Source organism: Suricata suricatta, chromosome 9 (genome assembly GCF_006229205.1).
Source record: "Suricata suricatta isolate VVHF042 chromosome 9, meerkat_22Aug2017_6uvM2_HiC, whole genome shotgun sequence".
Lineage (NCBI taxonomy): Eukaryota > Metazoa > Chordata > Mammalia > Carnivora > Herpestidae > Suricata > Suricata suricatta.
This window is the reverse complement of record NC_043708.1, coordinates 3,951,622-3,970,050: the sequence shown is the minus strand read 5'-3', so window position 1 is coordinate 3,970,050 and position 18,429 is coordinate 3,951,622. Positions and strand designations below refer to the sequence as shown.

The 18,429-nt window shown below is 56.4% G+C and overlaps 1 protein-coding gene across 1 annotated transcript in view; it reads left to right on the top strand.

The window, feature by feature from the left end:
* Positions 1-16,698, top strand: part of LOC115301854 (WD repeat-containing protein 25-like) — a 93,479-nt gene extending 76,781 nt beyond the window's left edge. The window contains exons 4-6 of the mRNA XM_029951854.1: positions 1,803-1,950; positions 13,624-13,754; positions 16,255-16,698. Of these exons, the coding sequence (XP_029807714.1) occupies positions 1,803-1,950; positions 13,624-13,754; positions 16,255-16,260 (285 nt within the window). The 3' untranslated portion in view covers positions 16,261-16,698. The remainder of the gene's footprint in view (positions 1-1,802; positions 1,951-13,623; positions 13,755-16,254) is intronic.
* Positions 16,699-18,429: the final 1,731 nt, after the last annotated feature.

Genomic DNA, 18,429 nt, shown 5'->3' with positions numbered 1-18,429 from the left:
CCAAACTCATGAACCAGGAGCTCATGACCTGAGCTGAAATCAAGAGTCAGACGCTCCGCTGACTGAGCTCCCCAGGCGCCCCTTGGTCCCTATTTGTAACTTTTTTTTTTAAAGTAGGTCCATGCCCCGCCTGGAGCTTGAATCCAGGACCCTGAGATCAGGAGTTGTGTGCGCTGCTGCCTGAGCCGGCCAGGTGCCTCTGTCCGTATTTCTACACGTAAATGCTGCTGTTTTCTGAGTTTTTCAGTTGGAGACCACGGCTACTGACCCCTAATAAGAGGAGAAGGATCTGAGCTCTCCGCGTTCTTCAGCTTCTCTTGACCTTGTTTTCTTACGTGCAGACGTTTACGTACGCCCCGGAAAAATGCTCTCAGAACTCTGATCCTTTGCATCTTGAGAAAGCTCGGGATGCAGCAGGAGGAATTTTCTCAGCTTGGAAGGGAAAACCACCTCCAGGTCTGGTTTGTGGACGTGCGTGGGTCCACGGGGCTCTTAGGGAGCCGAGGAACACAGGCTTGGGTTCCCCGACGTAACCGAGGGAGGGTCAGAGGATGCTGTTGTAAGAACTGCGCACGGGCAAGCCCCACTCATTCCTCACCACAGGCCTTGGGATGGGGCCCTTGGCCCCACTTCATAGAGGAGGAGACTGAGGCCCAGGGAGGCCAGGCTGGTTGGCCAGGCCCTGCACGCGGCAGCATCGCACCGGAGGGGCTCAGCCCCGATGCCCGTGTTCTGTCTCTGGCGGTGGACCCTCTGCGCCACGTCAGACGGGGGGGCAGCAGCATCCCTGCTTCCTGTACCGGCGGTGAGCGTCGGGGACCAGCCCTGCGGCGCGCCTGTGCGTGCCGGGCCCCACGCCAGCCCTGGCAGGTTCCCTGCCAACCAGCCCTCCCCCGGGGCCCTGAGAGCCGCTGAAGGGCTCTCGTGTGGAGGGGCCCCGGGCCCTTGGAACATGCAGTTCTGCACTTGAGGACTCGAGAACATATTTCAGAAGTCATTGAATGTACGCGGGGCTTTCTGCCATCGGCCCCGTCGCCAGGGAGAGCCTGGGTGGGAATGAGGGACGGTCCCTCTTCCCCCGAAAACAGGAGAGCCGGCAGATCCTGGCTCTCTGCCCAGTTGTAAGCACAGGTGTGGCCAGTTCTGTTTTTTTTTTTTTTTAATGTTTTATTTATTTTTGAGAGAGAGCATGAGCAGGGGAGGGGCAGAGAGAGAAGGGGACACAGAATCTGAAGCAGGCTCCAGGCTCTGAGCTGTCAGTCAGCACAGAGCCCGATGTGGGACTCGGACCCACGAACCATTGAGATCATGACCTGAGCCAAAGCCAGATGCTCAACCGACTGAGCCCCCAGGGGCCCTCCGTTTTGGATCTGACTCTGAGAGCTGCGCGCGGGAAGAGAGCCTGACTCGGGGCGGCATCCACCTCAGGGCCCACACGCCCTGTCTTGGAGGATGGCCCTCAGAGGTGCAGGTGACACGGGCCAGACGTGAGAGCGAAGCGGGGACCTGTGGTGCGGAGCCGCTGCGGCAGGTGGGCAGGGCCGGGTCGGGGAGGCGGGGCCTGCTGTCTTCCCGTGGGCCCCCTTAGCCCCGGGAGAGGTTTTGGGAAAAGCCCCCCTCCCCCCACCAGCCCCAAGCTTTCACATTTCTGCAAGGAAATGTTTAGCAGCTAGACCCTGTTCGATGGTAACATAACAGGAATCCCGTTCCACCGCGAGGCCCTCTGCACCCTGTAGAGGGGCCGGGCCGAGCCCCAGCGTCAGGCTTCCGTTTCTGAATCTGGCACTGTGCTTGCCTCGCAGGTGTGGGACGCTGTGGACTCGGGCCGCTGCCTGCAGACCTACCGCCTGCACAGCGAGGCCGTGCGGGCCGCCCGCTGGTCTCCCTGCGGCCGGCGCATCCTCAGCGGGGGCTTCGACTTCGCCCTGCACCTAACGGACCTCGAAACAGGTGTGTCTCACTGCATCGTGGCCTCGGGACGCCCCCTCCTCAGAGCTGTCAGCTGGGTGGGCTTTCTGCCGGGAAGCCGCAAGCTGCACGCAGCTTCGGGCAGCAGGAGGCAGCGCTCAGGGGGGCTCAGGTCCCCGGGTGTGTCTGCAGGGCGCTTGCCTGGAACCACGAGTCTCCGAGGAGGGTTCAAGGTGGGCCCCCGCCAGGCTGCCGGGACGACAGAGCCCCACGGTTGTCTCAGCCCAAGCTGTGGGGCTGGATAAAGAGGTAGCTTTTTAATCAATTTCTGACATGCAATTTGTACCAAAATAGATTTAGCTTTATCACAATGTCCTTTGGTCGGAATCGGTTTAGAATTCCTGTCAATTCATTATCGTTGAAAGGCTGCAAGGAAGGATTCCAGCTCATAAGGAAAGTCTGCAAACGAGTTCTGCTTTAATGCCTGCACCGAAAAGGCATTTGGGTAAGATGGATTTGTGCTGGGTAAATCCTAAGGGGGCCGTCGACAAGCAGGGCGAGAAGGAGAGCGCAGTCAACGGGAGGAACATCACGTCAGCGAGCGCTCGCTGCACCTGGTATGGCCGCAGCCCCCGCGAGGGGTCCTGTCCGCGGGCCTCAGGCGAGGACAGGGCCACCGGGTGCGCAGCGGGCTCGACGCCTCTGCCCCCGACTCAGGCCGGCTGGTCTCAGCACCCACGCTGCCTTCTCCTCTCTGGGCTTCTTCTCGTCACTTTCCTGCTGGCTCTCCTGCCAGGGCCAGGAGGGGAGGCCGGTTCCTGCCCATCCCCGGGGTGTCCCCTGAGTCTTCACTTAGGCCTCCCATGCCCAGCAGGGCAGGAGGCCCTGGGGTTTGTTCCTCTCTCGGGGCCTGGCAAGCAGCAGACCACAGCTCTGGGCCTGACCGCACAGCCCCTCCCTAGAAGCTGGCAGGGGGCACAGCAAAGGAATGGGGGAGGGTGTAGGGTAACTGTGGGGTTTGTGTCCTGCCCGGAGCATCCTCGTCTCTGGACTGCTGGGGGTTGGCCTCGAGGCTCTTGTGCCTGAGCCCTGTGTGCCCTCGGTGGGGGGGACAAGCCGGGTGGCCGTGTCAGTGGCCGGTACTGTGCCACAGGCTGTGTACACAGCACGTCAACCCCCACCATGGCGTGCTGTCCTCAGTCTCTCCCCCGTTTTACAGGTGAGAAGGCTGAGGCTCAGAGCAGCAGGTAGCTAGCTCAGGACCTCCCAGCAGTGCATGGCAAGTGGGGAATTTGAGCCACAGCTGCGATCGCAAATCCGGCATTTTTCCATGGTGCTGAGTGTATGTGGGGTTTTTCTTCTCAACAAAGTGGCTCCCTAACCCCCTGTGTCCTTACAGTGAGCCCCACAGGGCCGCTGAGGAGGCCGTGGCTCAGGGAGTCTGGGGCCGCTTGGTGATGACCGGACCACCCACCGGTGGTCCGACCTTCCCCTGCAGCCTTACATCCGGGGTCTCACCACCAGCATGCTCTGCTCATGCACAGAGCTGCCAGGCTTGCTCTGTTACCCGTGTGCCGAGCACTGGGGACACAGAGGTGAACAGGACCCAGGATCCACCCCAGAGGCTCTTGTCCACTGGGGGGACAGGAGTGCAGAGTCCCAGGTTGTGGTGGTGGAGAGAGAGGCAGGAGGCGCAAGAACACGTAGGCTGGAAGGCCGAGAAGTGGAACCCAGTGGGAGGCAGGACCCAGGGGACCAAGGGTGCGGGCGGGGGAGGGGAGCACGTTCCCAGTAGACAGAACAGTGAGGACCAGGCTGTTAGAGGGCCGTACACGTGGAGAGTGTCGCAGTGTGGGGTGCAGCAGCTTCGGGGAGTCTGGGGGTGCAGGAGCTGGAACTTGAGCTCCATGCGGTTCCTGGCCTGTGAGGTCTTTTCCAGGCCCTGCTCCCCACACCGGGGTCGCTGAGTGCCCCTGGGTACCAGCACTGCCCGCCCTCGGAGCCAAGGGGTGATGCTTTTCACATCCTGGTGGTGCTGCTGGGCTACCCAAATGCCAGTGGGTTTGGTAACATTAGTGGATGCCTCGTGGCCCTTTGTCACGATGTAGCCGCTCAATCAACAGATGTTAGACACCGCCTGGCGTGTGTGGGTGTGTGTGAGCGTGGGGGGAGGCTTCTGAAATTTCCGGATGTTTCAAGAGACTCTTCCTGACACGTTAGGGACTGCCACAGCAGGTGGCAGTAGGGGGCCGTTGCTGAGTTGGGAGCCGGAGAGGATCGTGACTTGATTTGCACTCTGGGCAGGTCTCTCCCTGGTGTCTTCAGCTGGTTGGGTATGGCCGGGGGGCGGGGAAGCCCTATCCTCAGGGCTGCGTCTAAGACGGGACTTTTCCCCCCCCCCCCCCCGCCCCCGGCCCCAGAACAGCACTCCTCACCACTGAGAGCCCGGGTCCATTCACTCAGCGAGTATTTCCTGAGCACCTACTATGTGTGGGACCAGGTGCTGGGGCTGTAGTGGCAAGCATGTGGATATCCTTAGTCCCTCGTGGGGAGGCCCCAGGGTGTGGGCCTCACCCCTGGGCAGCCCTCCAGCCCCGAGATGGGACTTGTCCTTGGTCTCTGTCTGTCCCTGACTGGTGTGGGAGCCCCTGAGAATGGGGCCTGCCCTGGGGGTCCTGGTGTCTCCGGCCTCTGTCCAGGGCTGGCTGGGAGCAGCGGCTGGTGTGTGTGAGCGCAGGCTGGTCCCTGCTGGCAGTGCAGCCCACCGGCGGCTGTCCCCACGTCTCCCACCCCAGCTCTGCGTCCTCACACCCGGCCCACATTGGCCCATATGCTCTCTTGAGCAGAGGCCGGTGGGCTTGGGCAGCGCCTGTGGCTCCTGGCCTGGTGTGACTTACCTCGTCCTTTCTCGTCACTGAGTTTGATTTCCCTTTTTACTTGATCTGCCTCTTTCCGCCCTTGGTGATTTGGCTTTTTCATTTCAATCTAATTAGAACTCGCTGCCAGGAGAAGGCAGTGCAGGGCGTTCTCGCCACTGTGCTTTGGGAATTAGTCACTCAGTGCCCATTGTCGTTAATGGGGATTTGGCGCCAAGGCCATTTATCCTGGTGTCCTCAATCAATACAGTTAAAAATCTGTGGATTCTAAAATGTCAATACCCGGCCTGAAATATGGAGAGCCAGCAACATTTTATCTCGTTAATTTATAGTTCTGACGGGCTGTTGGCTTATAGGACAACCATGAATCAACACCTAAATAAAATCCACTCACAGATTCATTATTTTTGGTGCTCTGGCTTCAGCCTGTAATCTTCCTAACCAACCGTCTCCGGTGCAGTAGTCTGAGTGGCCTCAGGGAACCCTGGCCGGCTCCGCCAGGGCCCAAATGTCGTCTGCCTGTGAGTCAGCTGTCCTGCACGCCAGCCCGGCCTGTCTCCTCGAAATCCCCCAGAGAGCTTGCTCAGTTCTGCTGGCACTGGTCTCTGAAGGTTCCAGCCCTGCCCCCTCCCGCTGGCAGGAGCCCCCAGCCTGGCCGTTGCGGCCTCAGAGGTTTACAGGGCCCCGGCTTAGGAGAGAGCACCCTGTCTTCCTTCCTTTGCCCTGATCAGCTCCCCTGATGTGCATCCAGCCTGTCCTGGGCATCTGTGCAATGGCACCTGGTCCCAGCTCCCTGGCGCTGGAGCACGGATGGGGTGCAAGTTTCCCACCGAGCTGGGCATCCTGTGAAGTTCCTTCGCCTCCACTTCCGCATCCGGGAAAGGGGCTGGCAGGGCCTGGCTGCTGGTGGGGTTGTGGAGGGCAGTCGCTGAGACAATGTTTGCAGGCCCTTTGCAGAGCGCCTGGCTCCGGTCGCTCAGGTGTTCCTCCCATTCCTCCGTCGCCGCCCTCTGAGGCCCTTCGGCTGGTGGCAGTAATGACCTTGCTTTTGCCGAGCGCCCAGACAGCCCCAGCTGCTGGGCCGTTTCCTCCTACGGAGCAGCTTTGGTGGCTCAGCTTCAGAAGCCCTCCAGTCTGACGGTCCCCCAGCCGGCTTACTCGTGTGGTCCTTGGGACCCCGTGTGGGTCGGGGACAGGCTAGGAAGGTCTTCCGTGGTCCTCCCAGCTTCTCCTCCATGTTTTGCTTTTCTGGGACAAAATCCTACCGGTGGTGAGCCAGCAGCTTCCTCTTGCTGATGGAACGAGAGCTGGCCAGCTCCTCCCGCTCTGGGGGCCTGCGTGTCTGTCAGAGGGGGTTATGGTGCACAGAAATGACAGCCAACTGAGACTGGACCCGTAAATGACCATTTCTCGTTTCCCAAGAGGTGTGTTCTGGTGCCTCCCCGGGGTTTGCATCGTGATCGGGGCCCCCATCACAGAACACTCAAGGAAAGGGGAAGGCCACGCCGGCTGAGTGTGCACCGTGGGCCAGGCCTCGGGCGGTGCAGCCCTGGCTCCTGGCACACTGGGCCCGCATGAGGTTGAAACGAATGAAAAGATGTCCGTCTCTTTGCTTGTTACATTTTGAGTACCTGCACTCACCTGTACGGACAGTGTTTTTATCCCTGTTTCACTGACCCAGACACGAGGCATGGAGTGCTTGGGGACTTGCTCGAGGCTTCTGGGCCAGCAGTGACAGAGCTGGGATCCACCTGTGGCCTGGGTGACTGCCGGAGACTGCCTATCGAGGCCTGGGAGTGGCATGCCCTCACCCCGTGTATTTTCCCTGCTGAGGACAAGCGGTTCGCTCAAGCCCACCCCCGGGGGGCCTGCTTGGCTCTCGCCCAGGCGGCTGGCTCGCCACCTGTGGAAGAAAGCCTGGGGCCTGTGGGAGGAAGGCGCGCCCAGACGAAGCTTGACTGAGCCCTCTGATTAAGTGACTGGCTGAAGGATGCTTCTCTGGCCGTTGACAGCGCTGCTCCAGCGGGAGAAACGTTAGCCCCAACCACTGTAGCACACTTGTCGTAGGAACGGCGAGAGGCATCCAGATGAGAACCGTGACGAAGGCCAGGAGCTCACGGGGCTCTAGAGAAGGGGCCACAGGTGGGGCTCCTTTTGGGCTGAGTGGTGCCACCACTCCAGGCGCTGGAGGAGGTGCCTGCGGGGGGGCCCAGGCATCTCCATCCTTCGGCTTTTGAGCTCCGTGACTGAGTATTCCCCAGCACAGCTCCAAGGGACAGAGTTAGGCACCCTTTAGGTGCCTGTGGAGGCGGGAAGGCAGAGGCCCAGCTGCACCACGGGCCGCCAGCCAGCGGGCACACTGGCACAGCTCCTGACGGGACGGGCACGTCGTGTGTGTTCAGTCCTGTGGTCCTAGGGGTTTGCCGCTGGGTCCAGGCACAGAGCGAGGTCTGAGCTGACGATGGCCCTGGCACTGCCCCTCCAGTGCCTCCTGGCCCAGGGAGCGGCTGCCCCCCTCCGTCCCTCCCTCTGAGGTAGGCGGGACCCCACGGACTCCTCCGCTTTTCCCTGGTCCCCTCCACCTCTCTCCGGAGCTCACTCCTCCCCGACACCCTGTTCCTAGCCCTCTTTAGATGTGGGTGTTCTCAAGTCCGAGACCACATCCTTCTCTTTTATTCTGAAGAGCTTTCCTCTCCAGTTTCAACCTTGTTTTCTCCCCTTCTTTCCGTACAGCTTTGGGGTATGGAAGCCAGTGTTAGCCCTGCATCTTGCGCCGCGGAAGGGCCCACGGGTCCTGCCACATCTCCGTACACATCTGTCCCGTCACATTATCCTGGTGACACTCGTCCAGTCCTCTGGCTAAATGAAAGGGGGCTAATCGACAGCATGTTTCATGGACTACCACCTCTGCGCTGGGTGGTCATTTGTCTCTGTGCGCTAAGTGGCCGCTGCCCGTGGGCAGGCTCCCCTCGCAGGGCAGCCCGCCCCCGTCGATGGGCCGGGAGCCTGGACGCAGGTACGGACAGCCTGCCTGCTGTCGAGTGGAGCCTGCTGGGCCCCCTTGCCAACCCGAGGCAAAGCTTTAGAGAAAGTTCACGACGCATCTTGTTTGCAAGTTGAGAGGTTTTTTTTTTTAATTATAGAAAATTCAGTCTTGTCCAGAAAATTCAGAGCAGCAGCCAGACTTGGTATAAAGAGAAACACCGACTGCCGTTTCTCCTGTTGTTGCTGCTGCTGCAGGCGCTGCCTGGTGGGCCAGCCGTCTCCTGTCAGTCTGTCTGTCCGATTCTCGTGACTGCTTCTTCATCTAAGCTTTATTATCCTTGTCTTGGGGATCTGAGAGGACCGCCGGCTGAGCCAGGGGCCCCGCTCAACCACGGGCGACCTGCGGACGCACCCGGACCCTTCCCGGGCCTTGGCCTGGCGCGCCGAGCTGGCCCCTGTTTCTGATTCACAGAGTTTGGTTTGAAAGTTCGTAAGCTCCTTTTCTCGTTAACTTTGAGTCAGGATGGTTAGATTTACAGCTGGCCGGCTCCTTCCCAGAGGATGAGCGTAACGATATTGATCTTAGCAGAATGAGTCACATGCCGCCTGCCTGGGAGCACAAGCTCAGTCACCACGAGCGACAGCACCAGCTTTCCCTTGTCAGCGTCCTCCCGACATGTTCGTGAGTCCGTGGGTACGAGCAGAGCGCTGAGGAGAAGGAAAGGTCACGGACAGCTTGCAGGCAGGCTTGGCAGGGTGCAGAGAGCGCGGCCCTGGGGTGGGACAGGCCCAGCCGCCCTCCCAGCGTGGCTGACGTGTGTCGCCCTGGACCAGTCCTCACCTCCCCGAGCTTTCCGTTCGCCTGCTCTGAAATGGGCTACTTACACCTGCCTCAGAGGGCTGCACGCAGGCCTGGAGGTGGCAGGTGCCCGCTCCCTGCAGAGGAGGGCATGCCCTTCCTTTCTCTTTCTTGGGGTCCCCTACTTGGGTTCCAACTGACCTGGATTAAAGGTCTGTCATGTGGCAGGAACAGGGCCGGGGGCCAGATGTGCCGACCGGAAGAAGAGGACCCTGGGGGGGCCCAGAGGCCTGCCTGACAACAGGGGCCCCCACGGTAGGTGGCAGGGTGGACACGTGGGGTTGCCCCAGCCACGTGGGTGGCTGCCTGGGTCTCTACCTGCGGAGGCAGAGGGGCATCTCTGAGGAGTTCCCTGTCCAGTGGCACCAGCTGCTGTGTCTTCTCCATGCCAGTGATGGAGGCACGGGCAGTAATAACAGCATCAAGGGAGCAAATGGAGTCTCCACGTTCTGTTTTAAGCGTATTTTTGCCCTAATGACGACTTCTGGTTTATTTGTATCATTACTGATTCAAGGAGGAAAGGAGGTGATTTTTCCTGACTCCAAGAGGATCTGAACAGTTCTTATACTGGCTGAGTTATACATAGCAAGATCAATAAAGCCAGTGTTAGTGGATTAAATATTTTAAAACTCCATTTCCCTTAAGCAGCATACAGTGAGTAAACAGCACTTTCTATGCCAAACATGTAAACAAGCCAGACAGCCTCAAGGTCAAAGGTTACATGAGAATGAGCCTTTGTGTTGAAAGTAGCACCATGAGGGAGGCCGTGATAAACAAGGCACTCGATGCCGGGGAGCGCGGAGGTGTAGCCGGTCCATGGGAGAGGACCTTCACCTTCCCCACGGCCGGCGCTCATGTTCATGATCGTCTCTGACAAACACTTCCACCTGCGTCCACGTCTCTTCGACGGAGCGGAACGGCCAGGCACCGCCCTGTGGGAGCCCCAAGACAGCCTCTGGATCATTCCTCACTCAAGGTTCCCGCTGCTAAACACCTGTAGCCCCTGGTTGTAGCTTTTCATTTACCCAAGGATGGATTCAGTAACTTAGGGTTTCGTTTTTTCCAACAGTCACGGCTCCCTGTCGTCGTTTGCTGTGTGCCATGGCCCTCCAGGGCGCTCTGTGCCTCCAGTATGCACGTGTGACGCTGGCGGCTGCGTCTGGTAGGCAGGTGTGACGTGGGCGGTGGCCCGACAGCCTGCGGTCCCTCTGGGGGCGGGCCCGGGTCCGGGTGACTCCCCGCCCCTCTGCTGCACCGCCTCCTGCGCCGAGCCCGGCGCCGGACAGGGATGCCCGGGGCCCCGACTTTGGAGCCCCGGCCTTGTGCCAGCCTTGTGCCAGCCTTGTGCCAGGCCTCCTTCCCTGGTGGAATCCGCCCCTTCGTGTTGCCCATGAGCGATCGGGAAGCTTATTAAACACTTTTAAAATCTTTTCGTTTTGGACCTTTTAGCAGGTACAGCAAAGGCCTGGTTCTTACAAACGAAAAGTAGGAAAAGGCCAGGAAGCTTGGCTTGCGTTGTGACGGAAACATGGCAGGACTTAGGGCACGGAGGCTCTTCCTGGTCTCTTTAGGAGGCTGAAGAAGAACATGAAGAAATATGTGTTTTTGGTTTTTTTTTTTTTAGCAGAAAAAGCTCAGTTCTCATCTTTTAGTAACTCAGCTTTTGCTTTTCCTCCCATCTTTTCCTCATTGTTGGCAAGACTGTATCACTGCACTTTTTGAAAAAACGTGGCTAATTCGCTGTTTCTGAAATAAGCATATGGTTATATGCAGTGGTCCAAGAAACAGGGGAGGTTTTTCCTTCTGGGCTTCAGCACTGGCTGTGGCTCTGAGTAAGCAGGAGGCCCAGGGGAGGCACCGTCGCCCCTGCCGGAAGATCCCAGGCCTGCGGGGGCCTGTCAGCAGGGTGGGCCCTGTGGCGGCATCTGTGTGCTCCTTTTCCTTTGGCGGGACGTGATGGTGGCCCCTTTCTTCATCCTCCCCATGGCCCCTGGCTGCCCCTCTGGGCCCTGTGCCCTGAGGCCTGAGCTGCAGTCCGATGCCTGCCCCAACGTCTCCATAAGTGCCGTTCCAAGTCCCGGGTCCCGGGGGTGGGGAGACCTCCATCCTCCCTAGGAGGGGCACCTCTAACTGGGCGTAGTGCGGGTGGCTTCTGACCAACTATAGCTTGACGGGTTTCAGGAAAGAAGAGGAAACTCCAGGAATAGTGGGTTTCTAGTTAGCTTGATTCCCTGGGATGGGAGTTTTTGCTTAAGAGAGTTGCTTGTCTCTTGACCTAACGAGACACACAGGAGTCAGACTATTCATCTCTCTGATGCCTCCTCTGAAGGATTCTTTGTTAAAGACACACAGCATTAGGACAATGATGTGAGTGTAACTTAAAAAATTATCTGACTACCCCTAGGACAGTGCGCTTCAAGTTGGTGAATGTCTTCCCAGCCCCCACCCGAATCAATCCCTATTTAATGCCTTCGTGGTTCAAGAAGAGGCATCGGGCATTGCCAAACAGCATGGTTCATGATTCCGGTTTGGAAGGGCTTTTCAACGCTCCACCAGGCGGAGGCCCGCATTTGCATTAACTGCCCCCTCGGGTTGGACAGCTAGGTCATTATTTATGGTCCCTTCACGGCTGTGCATGATTCGGCCGGAAGTGGCTCCTGTCACATCACAGTGACGCAGGATGGCCCCGAGAGACCGGGTGCTCTGCCCGCCTGAGTGGTTCGGTTCACGGGCTTGTCGTGCTTAAGGAGGTACAGAGGCTTCGTTTACAGAACCTCAAGTGTTTCCAGAGTTTTCTCTGATGACAAGTAACTGCAAACGGGGCCCCTGGAAGATCCTAGAAAAAAAATCAACACAGTCCTCCATCAAGGGAAAGGTGATACTTTAATAAAGAACTTTCTAAAGAGTTCCTACTATGGGAAGAGCATTTTGAAAGCAGATGTTTTGGTTTCCACCATTCTGTAATTTGTCACCAAAACTATGAATGCGTCACCTACTAAAACCACCACTATCTGCACCCTTACCTTGCGAGTTTTCCTAATCTGCTCTAAAATCCTTGAAATGACAGTGTCAGTGGACTTTGAATTGGGCGATTACAACTCTGAGAATGCGGGAATGCCCTGTGGTTAGCTACAGGAATGTTTTTCTGACCTGAGGGGAGCTGGGGCTTCACTGGGGTAGTGCTCACAGAATCCTCTGTATCCGCGGTGACTGAGGCACGGCGTCCCCCTTGTCACCAGCCGTGAGCGTCTCCCCCCAGGCCTGCGTCTCTGGGAAGAGTGTTAGCTCTGACGGCCTCACAGAGGAGACTGGAGCCGTAACGGGGCCACTTTTAAGTCACTGAGCCACCGAGCGTTCCCTGCATCTGAAAACAAATGGAAGCTGAGTCCATTTGGTAGCTCTCACTAAAAGTGTTATAACTCGTGTGATTTAATGATTTCAAAGAGGGTATTGATACTCTTAGAAAATGGCACATTCAAATATATTTTAAAATGTTGTTTATCATGTTCTTGCCTCTCTTTCAGAATAGTTTATTTTTGGTCTCTTACTGCACATAAGTCACTGGCACGGTAGCGCAGTATGTAACCTAAAAGCAAATACACCTCCCCATGATACGTGCTTAAGGGCTGGCCCTCATTGGGCGGGCTGGCGGGCGAGCACGGAGACCACAGATCTAGGTAAATTGGATTTATAATGGCTCTTGCCCGAACTTGAGGGTGCCAACTGAGGACTTTCATTTCCTTGCCTGGGGAGCTGGCGAGTACTGTGCGTGGGGGTCCTGAACACGAAGCAGGGCAGCCTTCTGGAAGTGCTTTCTAAAATGCAAGAGCAAACACGGTTTCTGGGTTCCCGTGAGGGCAAATGCTGCTGAAGATCTTGGCGTCACGTTGGTCTCCATGGCCGCCAGCTTCACGTGTCCTAACTGCCCACGGCCTCAGTGCAGTGGAGGACTTGCTGTGGGCCAGGGGCCGTCAGGGTCGTCCCTCCTGGGCCGCGGGAGCCCTTGCTGACATCTCTGAGGGAAGCCACCTTCCCGCTCTTGGTGGGAGTTGCACAACAGGCGACGTGGCTGTGAGACGGCCCGTCCCCTGGGGGCGCGTCCGGTGGTGAGGGTGGCTCCCAAGGCTGGCCTGGCTTCCGGGTGCCTTGTCAGGGGGTTGAACTGAGCACACGAGAACCACAGCCAGGGCTCCGGGACGTACAGTGGCACGGCAGGGGAGTGGTTGTTGGCGTCTGGCTTGGGGCCGGAGCTCTGTTCCTCACGTGCCCCGAGTTCAGCCCGCGTGTGACGCTAGCGTCTGGCAAACCGGACACCTCCCCCGCCTCGTCACACAGACGTTGGCACAGCTCGCCTGAGTGCGGGCTGCGGTTTCATGACAGACGTGCGGAGGACAAGGCCTGTCCGGCGTCCTGGCGAACCAGCGAGGCCCCCAGTGGGCCTCCCCGCCTGTCCGTGCTGGTGCCCGCGCCCCGTGGGGTCATGCTCTCACTCGTGTCCCCGCCACACCCTCTAGCAAACCATTCGTGGTCCTGAACATAAGGTCATGGGTGTAAGATGGCGGATCCCGCAGAGGTCACATTGGAGCATCTTGCTTTTTCCTTTTTAGACCCGTAGTAAGTAATCGCTGTAGGAACTGTGCAGCTTCGGCCGTGTCACTCAATCTCCCCGAGCCTTGGCTTTTCTGCAACGGTAGAGCGGGTTTCCAGCGGTTGTGGAATTTAAATGAGTTGATTCGCAGTGTCTACAGAACACACGCAAGCTGGCATTCGTGGGTCCAGTCTTTGGGTTAGCCCCAGGGGGCAGTTCCGCCAGTCAGGGGCGGGGCTGGCCAGACAGCGAGGCTGCGGGTGCTGCTCCCTCTGCTGTGCTTCCAGAAGGTTCCGCGGCCCCCTTGGGCCCAGAGCTCTAGGCCAGATGGCATCTTAGCTTTAAGATATTTATCTTGTGCTCCGAGTATTGATTTCTAACGTGCTTTTCTCTTCTTTGTGTTGCAGGAACCCAGCTCTTCAGCGCTCAGAGTGACTTTAGAATCACCACCTTGAAATTTCACCCGAAAGACCACAGCCTTTTCGTGTGTGGAGGCTTCAACCCTGAAGTCAAAGCTTGGGATATAAGGACTGGCAAGGTGACTCCCGTCTTCCTCGCGTGGCCTCTCCACAGAGGGGCTTGCCTCGGTGGCGTGGATGGCTGGGGGTGGGCCAGCATCCAGGCGCAGGGCCCTGGAGACGGGGTGATTTCCACCTGACCTTCCGTCAGGGCTCAGCATAACGTGTAGGTGCTCTGATCCTTCTTGAGGTGTCCGAGGACTGAAACATCAGGGGTGCGGCTCTGAAAACATTTCTTGAGTAACTACTGTGTGCAGATGTTTCCAGATGATATAAAGTGAATTGGCCTTTGGGTCCCTCAAGGGAGTGATGTGTGGATGCAGGTGGCTGGTGTGGAGCGGTGCTCTATGTGTGCGTGTGGGCGCGTGCACGGAGTGTATGCACACGTGTGTGTGATGGAGAGAGAGGGAGACTGGGTGGGGAGCAAGGGAGGAACAGGCAACCGTTCAGAGGAGTGAGGGCTTCTTGCTCTATGTGAGGCAGGCTTCTTAGAGAGCACGTGCCTCCTGGGGCTGAAAGGCTGGCCGCCATCGCCACAGGGAGCTCCCACACCGCGGACCTCCCAGGTGTTTGGGTCAGAACCCTCAGAATCGGACCTGTCCCTGCTCTTTCTGTCACCAGCTGCCTGGAGCTGCCGCCGACTCGCGCCGGGAGAACTGTGGTAGCTTCCTGTGTGGAGGCCCCCCCTCCTCACGCCTTATAGTTTGTTCTCAACACGGCAGGCAGAGTGTCCATCACAGTGCAACAAATCTGATGGACCTCTCTCCTTGTCAGAACCCTCCAGGCTCTGATCTCACAGTAAAGGCCAGTGTCCCCACAGTGGCCTTGACTGCCTACATGAGCTTCCCTTCCCCGCTTCTCGTCATCTCCAGCCCCACCGGCCTCCTTGTTCCTGCCTCAGGGCCTTTGCACCTGCAGCTCCTTCCACCCAGAATGCTCTTCTCCCAGTTTTCTCTGTAGAGGCTTCTCCTGCTCTCTACAGGGTTTTGTTCAAGTGCTGCCTCTCCTATGAGGCCTTCTCTGACCACCATGATGGTCATTCCCTGGCACTCACTAGTCTCCTTTGCCATCTCACTGTTCTCCCTACTATATGTCAGCATCTGGCATATTGTGGGTTTTACATGTTTATCTATTTGCCTGTCTGCCTTCACTTGAGCATAAGTTCCTCCAGGGGAGGGATTTTTTTTTTCTTTTTAAAAAACTTTTTTAATGCTTAAAAAACATTTTTGAAGAGGGGGAGGGGCAAGAGAGAGAGGGAGACACAGAATCCAAAGCAGGCTCCAGGCTCTGAGCTGTGAGCACAGAGCCCGATGTGAGGCTTGAACTAACAGACCACAAGACCATGACCCAAGCCAAAATCAGACACCCATCTCACTGAGCCACCCAGGTATCCCTCCAGGGTAGGGGGTTTTTGTCTGTTTTGTTTTCTGTTGACGTCTAGCTCCTGAAATAGTGCCTGGCAGATAGTAGGCGCTCAGTAGGCCTTGGATGACCTAGTGAGGGAATGAGGGAAGGGGCAGTCATGCAGAATGTGTATGTATAAAAGATAGGAGTATGAAATGTACTTAGGGACCAGTGACTGGCTCGGCCTGGCACTGGCTCCAGGCAAGGGCGTTGGTCCCGGGCAGAGAGGCTTTCAGTGCCGTGAGTCTTGGCTGGGTAGCAGTGAGCAGCCAGGGCTGGGGAGTTGTGAGGAACAGCCACGGGCTGACTCCCTCTGGAGGTGCTCCATGATTCTGGGCGCTCTTGTTCTCAAGGTCTGAGAAGCACTGCCCTGGCCTGAAGGAGCCACCTGGCCCCTCTAGTCCTGCAGGGTAGTCTATAATAACTTTGAACTTTGAAAACTTTGAAAGGAGAAGGTACAGAATGTCAAAGTGCCATCCTGCATTTAGGATTCAGGGGACTCAGTGGTCCCACCCTGAAGGACGCTAGGCAACAGCAGGGCTGAAAGGTCTGCCTACAGGCTCCCCCTCCAGGACTGCCTCCCGCCCCCCTTGGACTCCCCAGATCTGAAGGTCAGGTTGCCTGCTGCAGGAAAACACTGTCCCAACAGGCTATCGGAAGGGGCAACTGGCATTTTAAGAACCTAAAAACAGAGACAGCTTCTTTAAAGAAAATGTGAAGTTTATCCATAGGTGTCTTGCTTAAAGTGATTCACAAGTGGGAAAATTAAAGCACAGAGAGATGTGCTCTTTAAAAAAAAAATCACACATTTTTCTTTACCAAAGAAACTTCTTCTTACAAAAATATTTGGAAAAGAGAAAATTTACCCATAAAGATGTGGACACAGTGGAATGAAAAAAAGCCCCACTAGAACCCTTGTATTTGAGCTGCATGTGTTGGAAACTCTTAGTCATGCTGTTTGAAGTGGGGCCTTCGCTTACCCAGCCCTGCTGACGGCCGCGTCCCTTAAAGGTGTGCTTACTGTTTTTAGCCTCAAAGACCAAACACGTAAGAGATTACTCACCGAGGACACCATCTGATTTGAAAGTTTGGTAAAAATATTGGCTTTTCTCCTAGGGCTGACGCCATCTGACAGGCTCTGAAAATGCTGGGGGAGAAGCAATTAGAAGCAGATGCTGCTGTGACTGGTATTGGCAGGTTTGCAAGTGTCTCCCAAGCTAATAATGTGGGGAAAGGGATCTGCACGGCGTTTGTTTTCACTTCCCCTTTACTGGCAACCCGACTGCCTCTCCTCCCCCTCTGGGTCACAGGGCGAGTTCCATTCGCATCAGTCAGGCCCAGGGACAGCTCTCCTGCTCCGCTTGCCTCTCCTCTGACAGGTGTTGCCTGAGAGTCTCAAGTGTGGAGGACCAGAGAGGAAAGGCACAGGCCCCTGCCCTTCTGGCTCCCACCGGGGACGGTCACTTTCCATCCCCGGGAGCTGCCCACAGCATGTGGCGCTGTCCCTGGTGCTGAACTCTCCAGCTCGCGCCTGTGTAGATAAACCTCTGGGGCCGAGCAGCCCGGCTTTTTTTTTTTTTTTTTTTTTTTTTAATTACCTTCAGGGACAGTGGTGGAAACCACAGGACCAGGCAGGAGGGACACAGAGCTTAGCTTACCATCAAGACCAGCATTTAAATACAACAGGAGGGACTGTTTTGTTGTAAAAGTAATATGCAATCGTATGAAAAAAATTGGAAAGTAGAGGGAAATAAAGAGAACCAGCTGAAGGAAACGTTAATAACATTTTAGTATTTTTCTTCGTCATTTTTCCATGCGTGTGTGTGTGTGTGTTTAAAATGTTGGTCATATTTTTATACACAATTTTATATTTTGTTTTTTACATAGCACTGTCAGGGTTTTCCCTGTTATCTCAGACTCTTGGAGAATTTTCAGCACATCCCTTTGATGCAGAGTTCTTACCTGACTTGCTTCTTGCCTTCTGCCTGGTGCTCAGAGCAGAGTCTGACATAAACAGGCACTCAATAAATATGGATTGAATGGGTCGTTTTCAAATGGTTTAACTTATTAAACCTTTTCCCTAGGCTGGATACTTAGGTTGGTTCCTTTATTTATTTATTTTTTTCTTTGCCACTTAAAATTAATAGAGGTGAAGGTGGAGATCAGGGTCAGCAAACTCAGCCCAGGGCTACACCTGGCTTGCCTTCTGTTCCTGTAAAGTTTTATTGGAAACCGCCGTGCACTCATTTCTGCGTCATCTGCAGCTGCTCTCACCCTTCAGGGGCAGAAACGAGTAGTTGCAACTGAGACCACATAGGCTGCAAAACCCCAAAAATATTTACAGCCTGGCTAACGCCTGCTATGGATAGGTCTGGTGGTGACATCTGTCACCCCATTGATTGTTGAGATCCACCCTGACCTGGCTGACAAGGTGGGTGCTTCTGTACCCCCCTCTGTTAGGGGCATCCTTGCAGAGACCTTGTGCTCAGGGAATGTCTTTTCCAGAGAGCTGTTCTTTGGTCAAGGTGCAGGCGTGGTTTCTCACTGCTGTGATCATCCCCAGACAGACCATCGGGTCTACTTTATTGTGCATTGCACTGTAAGACATCCGTTTGTGCATCTAGTGTTTTCCATATTTGAGGTTTATTTCCTTAAGCTTGGGTCCCAGAACTCAAATCCCTGGCTGAAAGCAAATCAGCATTTAAAAGGCAAGGGGTCGGTTTCCGAGGGCAGAGCTAAGCCTCGTGAGCCCACCATCGGAGCGTGACTGCAGGGCCAGACAGCCTCTCGCCACGGTCTGAGAGAACAGAGTCTGAAGAGCCGTTGGAACGGATGACTTTTAAGCTACTTTCTAGTCATGCAATTTTATGACCCTTAGGCTGAGCCAAATGATGAATGTTGGGATTCTGGACTTCTCGGGGCCAGCCCAATTCATTAGAGCAAATGGGCTGTTTGGCTTCCCTCTCTTCTTTTCTTGGCCAGTCTCTCTCTGCCTTGGGTTTGATGCTTGGAGCACATCTCTCATCACCGAAAAGTGCCTTGACTTCACTCCCAGCAGGCCGGCGGGCTGTGTTCCACAAGAGTCAGCTGAGTGCGCACTTGAGCTGGCGTGCAGCCACCAGCAGGGTTCTGACTTCCTTCTCCCGGCAATGTGCTTGAACCTGGGTGTGGCCTGGAGTCCAGGATGCCTATTTGCTGGGCTTCACATCACTCTAGGGTCCCTCTCTCCAGAAGCCCCTCCCACTCCTAGTACTACTGGCCTGAGCCACAGGAGACCTGGGTTCTCAGCCT